The 18,576-nt window shown below is 40.5% G+C and overlaps 1 protein-coding gene across 7 annotated transcripts in view; it reads right to left on the bottom strand.

The window, feature by feature from the left end:
* The window catches only part of TBC1D8B (TBC1 domain family member 8B), a 54,715-nt gene that overhangs the window by 28,482 nt on the left and 7,657 nt on the right, over positions 1–18,576 (bottom strand). For all 7 annotated transcript variants that reach the window (XM_030574427.1, XM_030574429.1, XM_030574430.1 and 4 more), the window contains exons 2-6: positions 18,348–18,458; positions 9,508–9,626; positions 7,432–7,657; positions 5,778–6,018; positions 3,048–3,255 (exon numbers count right to left, since the gene is read on the bottom strand). In XM_030574427.1, the coding sequence (XP_030430287.1) occupies positions 3,048–3,255; positions 5,778–6,018; positions 7,432–7,657; positions 9,508–9,626; positions 18,348–18,458 (905 nt within the window). The remainder of the gene's footprint in view (positions 1–3,047; positions 3,256–5,777; positions 6,019–7,431; positions 7,658–9,507; positions 9,627–18,347; positions 18,459–18,576) is intronic.

The following is an 18,576-nucleotide window of genomic DNA, read 5'->3' as shown; positions in this document are numbered from 1 at the left end:
TGTGTGACATACTGGAAGCTATCTGCATTATCCTTATGAATATTAAGTGTGACTTGGATTCACCATTCAGTTTTGTACAGATGCCTGTCTGAATGCATAGAGTTGAACTGAAGCAGGCTGTAAAGAGAGATTGTTTTAAACAGAGCAGGAAAGATAAAAACAAAGACACAGATAAGGCAGCATTAGGTATACAACTTTATAGGAGTTAAGATAACAATGGCTGGGACATCAGTAGGGGAAGAAGCTACCTAGCTGGCACCATCCAAGCTAGGGCTGACCCTAAGATCAAAGGGTAGACACTAAAGCCCTATATAGAGGCTAGCCTGCAGAAAAAGAAGGTAGGCTCCCCAGGGTATTGTCAGTGAAAAAGCTGACAGGCTAGGAAGACTTACTCAGAGACAGAAGGAGCCAGCTGCAAGCAGGCAAGAAGTTTTTCCTGACTTAGAGATGGGGAATAAGTTGGACCCAGGGATATCGAGCTTAAGCTTAGATAAGAAAATATGCATGTATGACTCTTTTTTATACCTTGGCTCTACGGGCTTTGTATCTTTGGGTGAAAAAAAAATAATTCTTTGTTTTGGAGAAACTGTTTGAGTCACTTTAATCAGTTGCTATCAGAGGCTCCCAAAGGGAAACTCCTCTCAGTTGGACCTTCTGAAAGAGTCACAGTTGATACCCAGGGGACTATAACCCAGGTCCTGGTGTGGGGGTACACTCAGTGAGAACCCAAGAAGGGACAACAGTGCAGTTAGCCTGCTAACCATGACAGCATGCACAGACAGAAACCTGTGAGCAGCGTGGAGCACAGTGGACCATTGTATAAGCAGAATTAATAATGCAGACAGACAATTTAAACTATCATTGCACAAAATGGGCTGTTGCTATTCTGGCACAAGATAATGTTATTCCCATAAAACCCAAACTTCATTATGGGACAGATTTTTTAGAAAAAAAACCAACATAACTGGTGCTAAACACTTTCCAAAATATGGCCTCAAGTGCCTGCTGAACCTGGTGCATATTAGAGTTTTCTGAAAGAAGCCAGACTCTGGCTCCTGCAAATAATCGCATGAAGCAGAATTCACAGGCAGGATCCTCCACTGAGAATACCCTCCTAGACACATCTATCACAGGAAATGACAGCTGAAGCTGATCTTAATTGCGATGATGGGAAAGTTATGATTTATAATGTTAAATACATTTTTTAATGTAGTGCTTTTCAGGAAATCCTAAATTCGTAACATGACTGTGAATTGCTAGACTCACTCCTGTTGCTGCTCCTTTTTGACCACCAGAGGTGAAGGATGAAAACCAGCTGACATGAAACAACTCTATAAGGGCCTAACAACTCCGGAGAGAGAACTTGGAATTAAGAAGTCAGCTCTTTAAATCAGTCTGTTATGCTTTGTTATTACAGTTTGCAATAGCCCGTTTGCAAGACTGCCAATAGAAAAATCACATGAACTGCAATATCTAAGTAGAGTGTGCCAAATATATTCCTGTTATATGCCCACTGAAGGTCAACTAAGTTACACAAGTATCAGAGGGGTAGCCGTGTTAGTCTGGATCTGTAAAAGCAATGAAGAGTCCTGTGGCACCTTATAGACTAACAGACGTTTTGAAGCATGAGCTTTCGTGGGTGAATACCCACTTCATTGGTGGGTGCATCCGACAAAGTGGGTATTCACCCACGAAAGCTCATGCTCCAAAACGTCTGTTAGTCTATAAGGTGCCACAGGACTCTTTGCTAAGTTACACAAGAAATTAATTTGGACCTATGTATATTATGGCTTTTAATACTTTCAAACATTCAGTTCAATTGAATAAGGAATTCGCTCTAATAGCACATAGTGGGGCAGATTTGCAGCTGGTGTAAACATAGCTCTATTGACTTCAGTGTATCTATGACAATTCGCACCATATGAAGATCTGTCCCAGCATGTCTAGTAAGCTGCAAGCATGTATAGCACGTATGAAGAGAATACAAAGGTACTAATCAATGTCTTGGTAACTTCCAGTGTATATATTTCAAGAATATATCTGGGACTAGTTAGAGGCTGACAACATTAAGGAGACTGATATAAGCTCAATCCACAGAATACATGCCACACGGGAAGGGACAGGGGAATCTTCCCATGCACTGATCCTCAAATGTATTTCATCTCTGCCCTAGATCATTCAAAGCTAGACTGTAACACAGGGCTAGTCTACACTGGCATCGCTAAAGTGCTGCCACGGCAGCACTTTAACATGCCTTGTGTGGTCACGGCACAGCACTCTCACAGCGCTCTAAAAAACCACCTCTTCAAGGGGTGTAGCTACCAGCACTGGTGCACTGCCTACACTGGCACTTTCCAGCGCTGAAGCTTGCTGCACTCAGGGGGGTGTTTTTGCACACCCCAAGCGAATAAGATGCAGTGCTGTAAACTGCCAGTGTAGACAAGCCCACAGTCTTTACCTTATGATCCTTAGTCTGTCTGTTAAGGATGCCAATTGTAATGGTGAACTAACATTTGTCCACTAAGAACTAGACACTATCAAACTCATTTCACATAAGCTTCTGAACAGATGGCACTGATTAATCACTGTCCACAGCAGTCAGATTTAAGCTGGTGACCTACAGGGAAAAGACTCCAAAGGGTCCATAACCAATCACTCCAAAATATTCACTCCCTCCAATTCTTTGCTTTTGACCATAAGTCTCGGGCTATAAAGACAAATTCCCAGTTTAAGTACAAGTTGTGAGACTTGTGCAAGATGAGACATTAAAAGATCCTCTGCTTACCTAGAAAGAACAGAGGATAAAAAAAGAGAGGGACTTGAAAGTTGTCTTTGAGTTGAAAAGTGAAAGGAGTTCTGCATGCAGTGGGATTTTTAGCTTAATACAGCTGGCACCAAGAAAACATGACATCATATAAATTGAATAAAAACAGATTCAATTTTCTAATGAGAAACTTGACTAAAAGAAAAGTAAATTGCTAATTACTTTAATCCATACAAATTATAAAACTTTCAATGTATGTGGCTCTGACTGCAATTAGCAATACCTCTCTTAGGGGAATGATTATGCTGCAGAGACTGCCATCCTGGCTAGCAAAGCAGACGTAGTTCTCTGAAATGCACATTTTTCCCAATGTGTTGAAGTGGGAGAAAGGTACCCATAAGAAGCATTCATGCACTTCCTGCAGGGTCTCTTCTTTGGGTAGCCTGAAGAATGCACTAAACTGCTCACTGTGGGCTCGGTTCTCCAGGCCTCTAATGGATAAAAAGGGGAGGAGGAGAAGGAAAATCAAAGTTATTTTAATATCACTTTATATTTATTAAAACTGAACTGTATTGGGAGGGGACTATATTAAAACTTTATATCCCATGTTTTCAAATATATTACAGGCTCAGTCCTGGAAGGCACTAAGTGAGGTCTGAACACAATCAATTCCCAAGGGAGTTGACTGTGCTTACACCTTATTTTAGCAAAGTATTTAAGCATATACTTAAAACACATGCTGAAGTTCCATTTAAATCGATCGGATTTAAGAACTTTCTTAAGGTTAAGCACATGATTAAGAGCTTTGCTGAAAGGGGATGGATTGTTGTATGGAGGCCTAAATTAGGTAAAAAGTTACCACTTTCTAATAGCCCAATCAGCGCTGCTTTTCAACCCACTGAAATAAACCAATTAAACCTAAACCAGTTTTGACTTGATGAAGAATTGATTAGCGGGAAAGGTAGCCTCTGTGAGTGCATGTATAAGAAACATCTGCCACAGGATAATGCTTCAGAAAGAGAAGATTATATTCATATATAAATGCAGTGAAAAAACTATGTTTTGGCAGGAGAGCAACATCCATCTCCAGCACTGCTACCAAACCTAAATGTCAATCAGCCAGGAATTATAATATAAAACAAGTATAATATCTGGCAGGGGTGGACAAACTTACTGGCCCTCCAAGCTGCATACAACAATCTTCAGAAGTTTGAGAGCCTGTGCACACCTGCCAGAAGCTGGGGCTCAGGACTTCAGCCCCACTCCTGCTGAAGCCCCTGCTGAAATGTATTGGACTTCTGGAAATCCCTCCATTGAAAGCTGTGGAAGCCACACTACTTGAAACTAGAGTTGAGAAAATAGTGTCAAATATGCTACAGGGACCAAGCCTGCACTGGCCCAGGAGACAGACAAACCCAATGGATATTTTAGATCTGATCTTTCATGTTACCCAAAACAATTCAATAGTAAGAAAACCAGTCACGAGTCTCCAACACCTTACATCACCCATTGCCAATGACATCTGGCCCATGCATTTGTTAACCAATTAACATATGCTGAAAAAATTGTTTGTTGCCCTTTCCTCTCCTTTCCATTCTTTCATCAGCAAGCTACTCTTCAGTGACATCACATCATCACTTCTTGCTTTTTATCCCCACTTGCTGTTAAGACACTACATTTTTGAAAATGAATTTTGCTATAATGTTTTTCTCAAAAATATTTCAGAACCTTGAATACAATTATTATCTAGAGAATGCAACCTCTCCAGAGATCTCATTTATACAGGACGTAAACAAATGTAAATCTGGAGCTTTAAATCCACTGAAATCCTTTAAAGCAGAGAATAAAGCAATAAGATTTTCCTCCCTTTTTCTATACTCATGTATTAATTGGTTCTCTCTTCTGGAACCTATCAAGAAACCTATTATTATTAAAAAGCTTTGACTGTATGACAGTACTGAATAATGCTTTCTGCATTTTTTCCTGTTCCAAATGTGTTCTCTGTTTTCTGTGTAAAAATAATAAAAGGTACAGATGTAAAGTCTTGAATTACAATTAATTCTGGCCTATAAATTGTGAAAGGATTTTATAAACCTGGGCCATGAAAACCAACTTGTTAGCTTTAATGATTTGTTAAAATACACTCAGAGAAACTAAGCTTTACCATAGAAGAGCCTCTGAAAATGAAAAACATGCAAATATACCATAAAATAATGCACACTTGGGGCTATTATTACAGTTACAGCTGTACAGATCCAGAGCAATTCCACTGCCTTTTCTGTGGCTACTCCAGATTTACACTTGTATATCTAAGATCAAAATTTGGCTCTCCAGACTTCAGCCTGCATCGGATCTGACAAAAGTGAATGAGAAGACCGGGTTAACAGAACTTTCCTACAGAATTTACAATGAAGATAACCTCTCCTGTGTTTAGTGTATGTTCCCTGCGTGAGTAAACATCATGTGGTGTTCAGTTCTGTTTCAAAGAAGGAGAACCCTGTGCTATTAGCACAGATTTGGTCAATTTCTGCATTGGTGCTTATTTTGAATGGTGTTTTTGTTAATCTGATTCACCATGAAGAATCAGTAGACATGTTGAGATACCCACATAAATATTTGTGAATAAAGCTGATATTATTTCTTATACACCTCTACCTCAATATAACGCTGTCTTTGGGAGCCAAAAAATCTTACCACTTTATAGGTGAAACCCTGTTACATTGAACTTGCTTTGATCCACCGGAATGCACAGCCCTGCCCCTCCGAGCACTGCTTTACTGCGTTATATCCAAATTTGTGTTATATCGGGTGGCGTTCTATTGAGATAGCGGTGTACATTATATTCATGTGATTTCTTAAATACTCTGCATTACCCAATATCTAAGAGGACACTTGGGTACAAGACAAATGTTAGCAAAGCTGTTATTGTAAGCTCCTTCAGACAAGGACTGTGTCTTCCTGTGCCTGGAACTCTACTGTGCACACAGCTGACATTCCACAAACAATAAATTACCTCTTGGTGATTTGTAGAGGATCATGGAGGACTAGGTCACTTTCAAATGTCTCCTTGTCAAAAAGTCTCCTTACAGCGTAGTTTGCCAGCTGCTCCATAAGAAGGAACGTTTCATTAATGTGCAAAAACATGGAAAAGTAGTGATCCTCCCCACGGGAGCACACATGAATACTCTCTGTCAGGATCACATTGGAGGTCTTTTCAAGTTTTGAGATTTCATCCCAGGAGATAACGAGTTTTACTGAAAATACGAGTATAAGCAGGTGTGAGTAACTTCTCACTGCTCATTAGCCGCCTACACTTTTTCCTTAACACTAAGGGAACAAGCGGTCAACAGCTCTGATAAAATGTAATTAAACAGCACAGTTAAATCACTATTGAGTAGGAAAGTCTAACATGGCTGAAAGCGTTATAGTGAGCCAGTGAACAGCCTTTATTGTATTGCATGTTTCTGGGGAAAAAGGAAGCAGCTTTTGTGTATTTCAATAAGGGCCAAATTGTAATAATCCTCTCTCCTATACAGTAGTACCTTATTCCACACCTACTCCATTGGCTTCAGTGAAACTGTTTGTGAGGTAAGATACGATTTAAAATGGGTTCTATAAGCTTGCCCAACATAGTTGCTTTCCCTGTTTTATAGCCCAATCCTTCCACATGCTGAACGCACTCAACTGCCATTCACTGCCATGGGAGTTGAGGGTGCTCAGCTCCTTCAGTAAGATTGGGACCTCAGTCATTTGTGCCCTTTCAAAAATAAGCGTACAGAAAAACTGAAACTACTGCTATTCCACAAGTACAAGAACATCACAGGCTGTCTTCAGAGTTACAGGAAGCTTGCCAGGTAGAATTTCACCGCTAGAAATACATCAAAAAGTGTCACATATGTTAGTACTAGATTACACTTTCTGTTCTTTGATCCAATGTAAAACTGCAAATGGCTACATGAATTATAATATCAGGCAGGCTGTTCTGTTTTAATAGTGCATTTAAAATAAAGCTTCTTAAAGCAAGCAGACCATTTATATCTAAGGGGCCTGTCTTTCTGATGTACCGCTGTGCCTTCTGCTGGCAATCATGAGTACTACATACATGTACTGGCAGGAAAATATATAAATGCTTTTAAGTCTATGCACCCTTCTTCACATTTTCTAGCTTTCAGTCACACAGTTATTGCTCACAAATGCATACTTTTGAAATGAACAATCAAAATGACTTTACACACAAAAAGTTGTGTGAAAATATCAGCAATGTATAATGCCTCTATTTGGGAAGATTATTTTTGTTTTAAATTTGTACATGTGACAGGAATTGAACCAGGAGCCTCAAGAGTTGAAAGCATGAATCTCTACAGCTTGAGTTAAAGACCCAGGATTTTCAGTTAAGAGCTGTACCAGACCCATGTTCTCTGAGAATCCAAGTCAGAGAAAGACAAGTAACACACACTAGTGAGTTACACATGCACATGCAAATAAAATAATTGTAAATAATGTATTCCCACTGATTATTTTGATTGCTCATTTTTTTCTACACTGGTTTTATTTGATGGTCATGTTGCAAAATAACTAAGTTTTATTCTCAAAGGATTATGGGTGTGAAATGTTACTTCAAATTTGAAAAATATAAAATAAAATGGTGAGTGACTGAGCCAACTTACTTTCTGCTCCCAGCAAAAATGAGTAAAAGCTAAGAAAGTTGGTACTAAGATAAAGCCATCCCTGACAGGGCACTCGCCCCCTCCAGTAGCTGCAGGAGTAATAGGTCACCAACTTCTCCTGCTCTGCTAATCCAAAGCACTTCTCAAACTTCAGAATAGCTTCACGAAACTTCTCAGGATCTTCTTCTTGTATGAAAGAACCTTTCCCTTCTTCAGCAATCAATCCCTAAAAGCAAAACAAACAAAAAAATATATATAAAAAACATACTATGCAACATATTTTGTGCTGGATATGGTCTTGCGGACAAAACACAGGACTGAGTCCAGAGGCCTACATCTATTTCAGACTCTTCTACAGACTTCCTGTACGACCATGGTTAAGACACTTACCTTCAGTTTCCCCATCTATAAAATGGGAATAATGAAGCTTCCTTACCCCACTAGGGGTGTTGTGAAGCTACATTCATAGGTATTTGTAATGTGCTTTGTTATCCTTTAATGGAAAGTGCTATAAAAACAACTATGGATTACTACTAGAAGGTCACACGCTGCATTGCTTCTGAAGGCCAAGGTCATTGCACACACCTGGGGCTCACTGCATTCTTTCGTTACCCACCTCCTCCACAAGCCCCCTGTGTGCCACCCTTCCATCCCCCTCTATTTTAGGGACTCCCTGCAATCCTCCCCTCAGGCCGCCCCCCATTCTCCACTTACCCCCTCATGCCAAAGTCTCTGTGTGATAGCGCACTTCCCCCTCGTACCACTATCCCCATTACTCCCCCAATCCCAGGATGCTCTGTGCCCCGCCTCCAGGAGCTGTATGCCCACCCATCCCCCTGTACCTCTCAGACCAGAGTTCCCCAACCCCCCCCCACCCAACCCCCACCATTCAAACATTCTCTGAAATTTTGGAATTGATCAAATGCAGCATTCAAAAGTTATCACGTTTGTGACAAAGGGTGCATTTTCTATAATATTTTTATGAATCCTAGGCATGTCTCAGTTTTCCTCTGTGCAGAGTGGGTGCAAAAGGGTTAACCCTGCTCCTGGAACAGCAGGTGTGTGCACTACCTTGATGCCTGCATGACTGGATCCTTAAGGATCTGGCTGAAACCAACCCAGATCAACACAGGACCCTGCAAGACAAAAAGAGCCCCCATCCCAAAGACTGAACAATCAACTCCAAACAGCAGGAAACCCCAGCAGATGAAATATGTGAACTGAACTGGAATAACGGTTGCACTTTTGGAGGGATTCAGGAGTCCTGACTTGGGAAGCCAAAGGAAACAGGGAGACAGAGCAAGGGATGGAATCCATCACAGCTAGGATGATGGCATTGGCTTTGCCAGGATGGACCATGGCATAATATTTGCTTCTTTGTGCCAAACTAAGGATTTTCAGCTTCTGTAGCCAGGTGACCAATAAAGAATTATCTTGCTTTAGAGATGCTGCCTGTGTGGCTGTCAATACTCTCTGAGAGCACTGTGCTCTGAAGGACTGCAGTCCAAGCCTCCCACAAGAGTCTGGCTAGGCTGGATTCACTGCAGGGAATCACAGAGAAAGACAGGGAGTGCTGGTGCCAAAGGCCCAGTCTCAGAGTCTTGGAGGCTAAGGGCCTGCCCATGTGGAACTGTGTGGGTCTTTGGTGCCCAGCATACTAAAGGGATCCCTGGTTACAGGTTAGGGCACAGAGAAGATCCTGTGCATCTGTGACAGCATTGCATATAGACAGACAGGGAAAGGCCCTCGAGATTAGTGTATGGCCTCATTTTGCTGTGTCTATTATTATTGCTGCAGAATATTCTTTTTCCACAAGTTTTAAACAGTTAACTGAAGGCAACTGATACATTTTGTTTACCAGCAAGAATGGAATTTGTCTCTATCAATTTTACTTAACTTTGAAGTGAAATAGCTTCACCCCATTCCATTGCTCCTATCCAACTGCAATACAGTACTGCATAAAAAGAATTACATTGCACCACAATGTTCTCCCCTAATGTCTTTAAAAAATGTATGTGTTTCTGAAGAGTGAAAAGTCATAGCTTTCCTCTGTTATATCACCTACATGCTACTTACTCTTATCTTTCCCTGTACAAAGCTAGTAACATCTTCATTTGAATCAAACACTGATAAGGTCTTCATAACATTGTGTTCCAGCCAGTCCCAGTGTTCTGTTATTTCTTCTCTGCTGGCTCCTGATAAAAGAGTAACAGGTTAATAAAGCTTAAGAAATAAACTTCACCTAAACAAAAAATCACAAAGGCCTTGTCCACACTGGACAAATAACCAAAACTGTAGTAGTTAGCACACTGATCATAGTTACTAGTGTTTCCCAAATGTCGGGTCCCGACCCATCAGTGGGACATCAGAAGATTCTAGTTGGGTTGCCATGTTCAAGGCCAGATTAACCCATCACAGGGTCCGGGCCTAAGCAAACATGCACTTCTCCTGGCCCGGTGTGAAAGGGAGGCAGGCAGGTTTGGAGAGCAAAATACGACCAAGCCAAAACGGAGTGGTGCTGGGACCCCATGCACCAGGTCACAACATGTGGAGTGAGGAGCCAGGCCTTGTCTTGCAGGATGAGAGCTGCTGCTGCAGGATGAGTGTGGAGCAGGTTCGCTTTCCAATCATCCTGATCCAAGAAGCTCTGCTCTGCACCAGGCCAGGCTTAGGATTGTGGTGCTGGGGTATAGGGTGGGTATGCAGTGGTGGGTTGCAAAAAAAAAAAAAAAAAAAAAAAAGATAAAATGCAGTTGGGGAGTCTCCCTAGTGAAAAGTTTGGAAACTACTGTTCTAGATACAGCAAAGTTTCTTCCTCTTCAGATACATTCTATAGACAACTACGTTGTCTAAATAAAGCTATCATAAGGTAGAACCTGATTACCACCTAGTAGCACTCAACATGCCTATGTCATGCTTCGACCTTGTGATGTAGGACCAAGTCACATATTAATCATATTCCTAATCATGTTAAAGCTTCGGTGATCACAATTCAGAAAGAACGGTGGTTCTGTCGACACAATTCAAGTCCTGTCTACACCACAAAATCAAAGTGGGTAGTGTTGTGCTGTACTTGGCTTCCACAATTGTAAAGAAATCTTATTCCATTCAAAATACAGAATGCATGTGTCTGCTACTCCCTGACGCAGAAACCACTGCCTTTTTGATTCATATAAACTGACTGATCCTTGAAATGTCTTTGGGCCTACCCTAGGCCTACTCGATTTTATAGGGACAGTCCTGATTTTTGGGTCTTTTTTTCTTATATAGGCTCCTATTACCCCCACCCCCCTGCCCCAATTTTTCACAATTGCTGTCTGGTCACCCTAGCCTACCCAGAATCACTGGTCTTTCACTCTTGCACTTCCTGCAAACCCAATGTACTGAAAGCAAAAGATACTTTCTTCTCCTTCTCTGCATGCATGCAGGATCAGAAATAATTTGACATAACCAATGTTTAGAAAGTAAGCTGTACAATCCACGATAAAGCTCATCATCCAAAATATGAAGGGCATATAAATGCAGTAATTAAATTATAGAAATGTAGGGGTAAAAGGGATCTCAAGAGGTCATCTAGCCTTGCCCCCCAGTGCTCAGGCAGGATTGTAACCTATACAAGCTGTAAGTCATTTACCAACACCATGCCTGATGACAGATGTTTATCTAACCTGTTCTTATAAATGGCACAGATTCCACAGCCTTCCAAGGTAACCTGTTCCAGTGTTTAACTATCATTATAGTTAAAAAGTTTTTCCTAACATCAAACCTAAATCTCGGTTGCTGCAAACTAAGCCAATTACTTCTTGCGCAACCTTGGTGGATTTAGAGAACAATGGATCACCATCCTATTTATAATAAACTTAAATATTAAAAACTGTTATCCTACGGCCTTCTCCTCTCTACACTGAACATGTCCAATTCTTTCAACTCTCCTCATAGGTCAAATGCCAAAGTCAGCCTCATTACCTCATTTCCCATGCACTGTTATTCTGGTGAAAATACTTTATCATTTTATTCTTGATCTCCTCACAAGGATTTTGCTTTCAGAGAGCTGTCACCCATCATATAAGGAATGTCATCACTTTAGAAGAGAAAGAAATTTCCCTCAATGAAAACACATGCATTTTCCAGTAAGGTGTTTTGATCAGCAGTTTAAATTTCATACAAAAGAAAGATATTAGCTGCTAGCTAGTTTTATGATGTGTGAAATGTCAGTACGTCAAAACGGTTTATGGTATACTCAGAGACCAGCCCTGCCAGCGATAATAGCTAGTAAACTACAATCATAAGGCTACTGAAGTAAAGACGATGTTTATGAAACAGCAGCAATGAGAATCCAGCTGAGTGCAATACTCGGACTATTCTTAGGAGTTGGGTGGTTTTTCCATAAAATGGCTTTGACTGTGTAAGGATTTATTCAGCACTTCTGGGTAAGCAGATTCTACAATGTTAAGAGGCTACGAGTTTTCATACGCTACAGGAATTGCTTAGAAATAAACAGGCCCAGTACATGAATGCACTATCACCACTTCCCTCCTCATCAGAGAGTTCCATTGACCACATCTTTACCATTTCATTTTATGAAGACTGACACCTTAAGCAGGTTTGAGTGGTTTTCACAGGCTTATTTAATACTACACTGGGATTGAAAAGAAATTCCTCTAAGTACAGTTAAAAAGAAGCTGGACATTTATGATGGAGTTGCACTGGCATTTCAAAAAGGTGAAAATAATGTCAAGCGTAATTAATACTGCAAAAATAGGGCAAAACTGATTCTCTATCAGATTATGCACTAAGAATCTAAGGCAGTTCTCTAAACTCTAGCACAGACGTGGCCAGAGGAAGTATTCTGGTGGAGGAATTCTTTTTTTTTTTTTTTTTTTTTGAAGTGTCACTGGCTCTTAACTTACTAGGCACTTTGGAAAACTCTTCCTTAGAGCCCAGCATTCTGAATGGTTTTTCTATGAGCATTCATATCTGGTAATGTCAAAAATATCTTACAGCAGGAAAAGTGAACAGGAATATTGAAAATAGTTTTGATTTCTCCTCCAGACTAACTGGAAACCTGGTTTGAGAAGCAAGGACTCCTGGGTTCTATTCCGATCTCTGATACTGACTTGCTGTGCGGTTTTGTGCAAGTCACTTAACCTCCCTCAGTCTCCGGTTATCCATCTGCAAAATGGCATAACACGTATCTACTTCACAGGAGTAATGTATTTTAATGCATTTGTTATTGCAGAATGTTTTAAGATAAAAGTAGCCATGTCAAAGTTTTTTGGATCCTCTGCAGTGTTTAGGTTATACTACTCTAGCTATCTTTTGAGAATACAGGCCAGCAATTCCAGTAGGTATCAGCAAAACTACATATCACCTTTTTCATTTACAGTTATTATCCAGGGTTAATTATGCATGTTCTATTTTTATATTAATAAATTAGAAGAGATGAAGAATTGTGCAGACTTCAGTATTGCAGCATTTACTCAAGTGAGTAGCTCCCCGCAGTCAACAGGGCTAGTTGTGTTAGTAAAGGCCACAGGATTGGTCCCCATTACTTATATCACAAGATTCACAGAATAGGTAACTTTTTGACTTAGTTTGCAATGTCTTCTCACATGTTTTGTGAAGTGCTCTGAATGCTCATGGGGCTATGTATATAATAAAAGTGAAGACTTCTGATTCACCAACTAGTTGGTATATACACAAATAAATGCTCTTTGCTGGGATCTGTCTCTACCAATCTAAATTCTATACACATTTTCTAAAAAAATTCAGACTTTCCTGAAGAACGCCTACTCTCAAGGAATGAGAGCTGTCTTGTAAAGAACTGCATCCCCACGGTGTTATTAACAGTCATTAAACCTCACAAAAAATGTAACGTGAATAAAGCAATGCTTTATACTGGGCCAATAAATACTGTCAAACACTGAGTTTTCCTGCCAAAAGTTCCGTGACAGTTGCTTTATAATTGTTTGCCCAATTAAAGACATCATTATCTCCCCTGTACACTCATGCTGAAACATGAGAAGAATGCTCTTAAATAAAATATAAACACACACACATTCAATATTCTGAGTAGTGCCCTCATACTACCCAACAAAACACCATGAACATAGGCTCTGTGCTTTGTTTTCCACTAAAAGCCTGTGTTTCTCCCTGGATGACTGTAAATTCTCTGATGGTGACAAAAATCTGACATTACAATTTTTAATTACTTTATTTGCTAAAACTGACCACAGGTTTTATGGGAATAATAATCTTGCTCTAAACATGATTACAGTGAAAAGAACAATAAGACTATCATCATGTGTGTGCCTACCAGGAATCAATTATGCACAAGATAGGTTACCGTAATAGCAAGTAGGCCTCAGGCAAAGTTAAAAATCCCATTAACACACTTCTTTTAAGGCTTGTCTACACTGGCAATTAACAGCGCTGCATCTTTCTCGCTGAGGGGGGTGAAAAAACACCCCCCGAGCACAGCAAGTTGCAGCGCTGTAAAGCGCCACGGTAAACAATGCCCCAGCAGAGCTGCGCCCCCAACACTGGGGGCTGCAACCCTCATGAAGGTGGGTTTTTTAGAGCGCTGGGAGAGCTTTCTCCCAATGCTGCGCCGCAACCACACAAGGCACATTTAAGCGCTGCTGCGCAGTGCTTTACCACTGCCAGTGTGGACTAGCCCTTAGATCATTACAATGTAACAATGGGAAAGCAATTTAGTCTCTTGTTTTTATTAACTGGATACTATCTCATGCAAGGGACAAAGCCATTATACAGCCTTTTAGATTACCTCTTCTATATGTAACACAAACGTGATATAACTTCAAGTACTAGCAGCAGGCAGATCCCCTTTTCCTGCTTCCTAAGGGTTGAAGTCATGGCAACAGAATTCTCAATAGTACATGTTTATTTTTATTCATTTATAAGTATTTTTACTGCACTCATCAACTGAGTATATTTTATGGCAACCACTTCGTATTATTTCCCCAGGAATGTTCCTAGGATTTTACTTACCAACAGTTTACAAATGGCTCATTTTCTAGTAACTCATGTTTTCCCTTGCTTTTAAAAGTGTTATGTTTGAGAGTGTGTTACACCATATAAAATTAGGTCTCTTATTGATCACTATCCTCTAGGGACAGCCTTGAAAAGCATGCACAGGAGGAGATTAGATTAGATTGCAGAGAGAGAGGTTTCATATTACAATATAGGAATATGGTATTAATGTCTTTTTTAAGTAGTTGATGGTACAATAGGGTCTGATTTCTTGTCTAACTGAAGAGAAGATTCTGATACATATTGGATAGCAAAAATCATGTGACTATAGCACAGCATTTAATAGTGGAATTATTTGTGTGTAAGACTCAATATGGTATGAAGTGTCTCTGGGAATGCTACAAAGTTTATCTTTCCCAAAGGCATCTAAAGGAAGGGCTGGAGATTGGAGGAAAATTTAACTGTAGTGTTCTGGCTCAGTTGAGTGTCTAGTTTTTGTTAAAGAGTCTATTAACTTAAAAGGTTTAACTGGGAAAAAGGCTGATGAACTAAAATGTGACACTGCAAACGTTTAGAATTTACTGGTGCATTTTCAATTTTGGGGGGTTCCCTGAGCACTAGATCAGTGCTTCTCAAGCTATCTGATGTGGGGGACCGACAATTTTTTTTCCAATGTGCCAGAGACCGGTGCCATATTATCATTCTATTCGATGCTCTTATGAGGAAACTCGCCGCAGACTGGCAGCCAATGGCTCGCGGACTGGCACCGGTCTGCGGACCACCACTTTGAGAAGCACTGCTCTAGATAACGTGTGAAATCAAATAAATATATAAAACATGACATGAGTAGCAGTTAGTAAATATACAGTTAAGAGATAATGCTAACTGCAAAATAAATATACTGTGTCTAGGAAATACTCAGCACTGTCAGCAGGGCTCTGTGCTATTTCACTGAGCTTCTGGAACTGAGACACTAGACAACTAGAGACTAAGCAAATCATAAAAGGGACAAAAGTTTGGTCTCTAGGGGAAGATGCTGAATCAATAAAATGTGCCCACAAAACAGTAGCTTAGGGTATGGCTACAATTGAAATTTCAAAGCGCTGGCACGGCAGCACTTTGAAGTGTGAGCGTGGTCGGAGCGCCAGCGCGGGAGAGAGCTCTCCCAGCACTGCACGTACTCCACATCCTCTACAGGTGTAGCTTGCAGCACTGGGAGCCGTGCTCCCGGCGCTGCGGCACTGATTACACTGAAGCTTTACAGCGCTGTATCTTGCAGCGCTCAGGGGGGTGTTTTTTCACACCCCTGAGCGCGAAAGTTGCAGTGCTGTAAAGTGCCAGTGTAGCCAAGGCCTTAGAGAAGCTAGACCTTGCTCTCAAGATCAAACGCTGTGCCATCAGCCAGCAGGAAACAAAACAATGGAAAGGAATGAGGAGTGAAAGGGTGAGAGGAGAAGGAACTCAACTCCTGCTATAAATAGGTTTACTTTAACAAGCAGAAGATTGTATTTTTTCTAACCTATTTGTTTTTTCTGTTTATTCCCACCCATGCTGAGCTCAGACTTCCTGTGGGCAAATTTATCACCCTCCTCCTGAACTCCGTTGAGCTGCATGGACCATGCACAGCTTAGAATAGAAAAAGCTGTGTACTTCTGCTCTAGGGAGAATACCAAAGCAGTTTCACAACACTAGAAAAACTGAGATGCACCTGAAAGCAGGGAATCTATGTGAAGACACAAAACAAATGCTGCACAGCAGAACAACCAAATACTGGGTCATAACTTGTTTCCTTATTACCTACTGGAGCTACACAGGAAGGGACTGGGGTCGCACTGGGCTTGGCAAATACATGTAAAGAGTCAAGGTAGATTTTCAAATATCAGTTTTGTACAGAATTCCCACTGTACCTCTGAAAATCTCCCCACAGACCTTTTCCCCAAGGGCTTACAACTAACAGACACAAACAAACCCAGGCTGGGGCCAGGGATCTAACAACAGAACATGGTAATGATTGATACAGTTGTGTTTTATTTTGTTGATGGTTTTCTCCCTCTCCCACCACCCCCTTTTTCAAATTCAGAGTAGAGACAAGTGAGGGAGAATGGCAGGAATGGAAGAGTTAGTACAACAGTGACAGCTTGTCACCCTTCTAGATATAATAGCAGGCAGGGTTTTGTAGGCATCATGAAAGAGGTGAGTCTGAAGGAGGGAGGATGAGATAGTGTGCCTTTGAACATACTGGCCATTTTTACCTGTATTGTACCTGCACAGTTTGTCAGAGTAGCTGCCTATTGAACATTACTGATATTTAGTTATGGAAGAGCTCTCCTATGTTAATCCAAAACCTACTGGAACAGGAAAATTAGAAAGTGACTGCTGTATTGCTCAAGCATAGTTCCAACGCCAACCCCACCCTAGAAGAGATGAAGGTTGTGGCACCCACAACTCAGCTTCCATTGTCTCTAAATACTCATGAGAAAGGCTGTTCCAAGTACGTTTGCACTGAAATAGAAACATCAGCTATAACATCTATACACCTATAGAAGCCAATGGGAATCTGTCTATTGACTTCAGTGGGTATTGGATCAGGCCCTAACACTATAAACTCTTTAGAATGCCAGTACTTGTATAGGCGTGTATTTGCCTAGCACTGTCTGTGCAACTAACTGTGTCAATATACTTGGATCTAACTGGTTTAGGGATAAACTGAATGAATGCTGAAACTGAGGTGAACATTAATTTTACTAAAATCAACTAGCAGAAATCTGCTGCTGGCTAAACTCCTGCTACAAAAATCATCAGGAATGAGGGGACCGTTCCATACTATTTTCTCAATACTTTAGCTTTATATCCTCTTCAGAAATATAAAGCTGTTGGGCAAAATGTATTCTGGATGGGGATGTTATCAGCAGAAAGGGACTGCTGAAGTCTTTTTAGATGATTTATGAATTTCAGCTATCTTTAAGATAAATAAAATAGCTAAGTACTGAAGGGAAAAATAGCATTAATACATTTTTTATAATGCCAACAAAATTTTGCTCTTTCATGTAATTAGTGAGTTTGTCAAAGGTTACACTGAAAAAAAATTGCCTTTGTGCCTATAACCTTTTATATATAACCATAGACTCATAGAAGATTAGGGTTGGAAGAGACGTCAGGAAGTCATCTAGTCCAATCCCCTGCTAAGAGGAGGACCAACAACAACTAAATCATCCCAGTCAGGGCTGTGTCAAGCTGGGCCTTAAAAACCTCCAAGGATGGAGATTTCACCACCTCCCTAGGTAACCCGTTCCAGTGCTTCACCACCCTCCTAGTGAAATAGTGTTTCCTAATATCCAACCTAGACCTCCCCCACTGCATGCTTTTTATTTTGACATCTCAGAGATAAGTAGTTCTCAGTGTTGAAGTGAAATGCTGTTTGTACAAGCCTGTCTCATTATTTAATAAAAATAACTTCAAAAGTATAAGCCATAATTTATTAAATGCAAAATATCTGGAACAAAATGAGACTCAGTATTTGCAATCATCTGTCTGCATGGCAGGTATATCTCTCCATTCTCTGTGATCCACAAACATTCTTAAATTAATAAAAAGGAAAGAAAAAATAGGCCATAGAAGTAAAAATCAAACACTTCATGCTGGACTTCTAAATGCCCAATCCTGCATGGTGCAGATTTTCTCCAACTTCCATTCAACTACTCAGCATTTTGCAGTACAGGGCCCTAAATAAGCAACTGCTGGCAGGTTTTCCATTTTCTCAAGGTAGGTGAGCAGTTTTACTGTTAAAATCTGATGGGGTTTGAGGGAGGAGCCAGGATTATCCCACCAGATGTTTACGTGTCATTCTTAGGTATATTGGCATTAAGGAAAAGATTTGCCACTTTTAAAAAACATTTAGCCTCTAAATAAAGAATCATACTTACCACACGCAATGAACCAGTAGACTTGAGAATCCGGTGTCTGATGCAGGATACGAAATGGAGCCACTTTTGATGTAGAGTCCAAGACTGCATCTAGTGTCCCCATGAGAAGGCCTGTTGTATTTAAGATACAGTTTTAGACAGTTTACTAAACAGAGTCAAATTAGGATTTTGCATCAGACATTCAGATTCTAATCCTGCATTCCTTACTCAGTATGGGATATTACATGGC

This window comes from Gopherus evgoodei, chromosome 9 (assembly GCF_007399415.2).
Source record: "Gopherus evgoodei ecotype Sinaloan lineage chromosome 9, rGopEvg1_v1.p, whole genome shotgun sequence".
Classification (NCBI taxonomy): domain Eukaryota; kingdom Metazoa; phylum Chordata; order Testudines; family Testudinidae; genus Gopherus; species Gopherus evgoodei.
The sequence above is the reverse complement of the archived record's forward strand: the minus strand, read 5'-3'. Positions and strand labels throughout refer to the sequence as shown.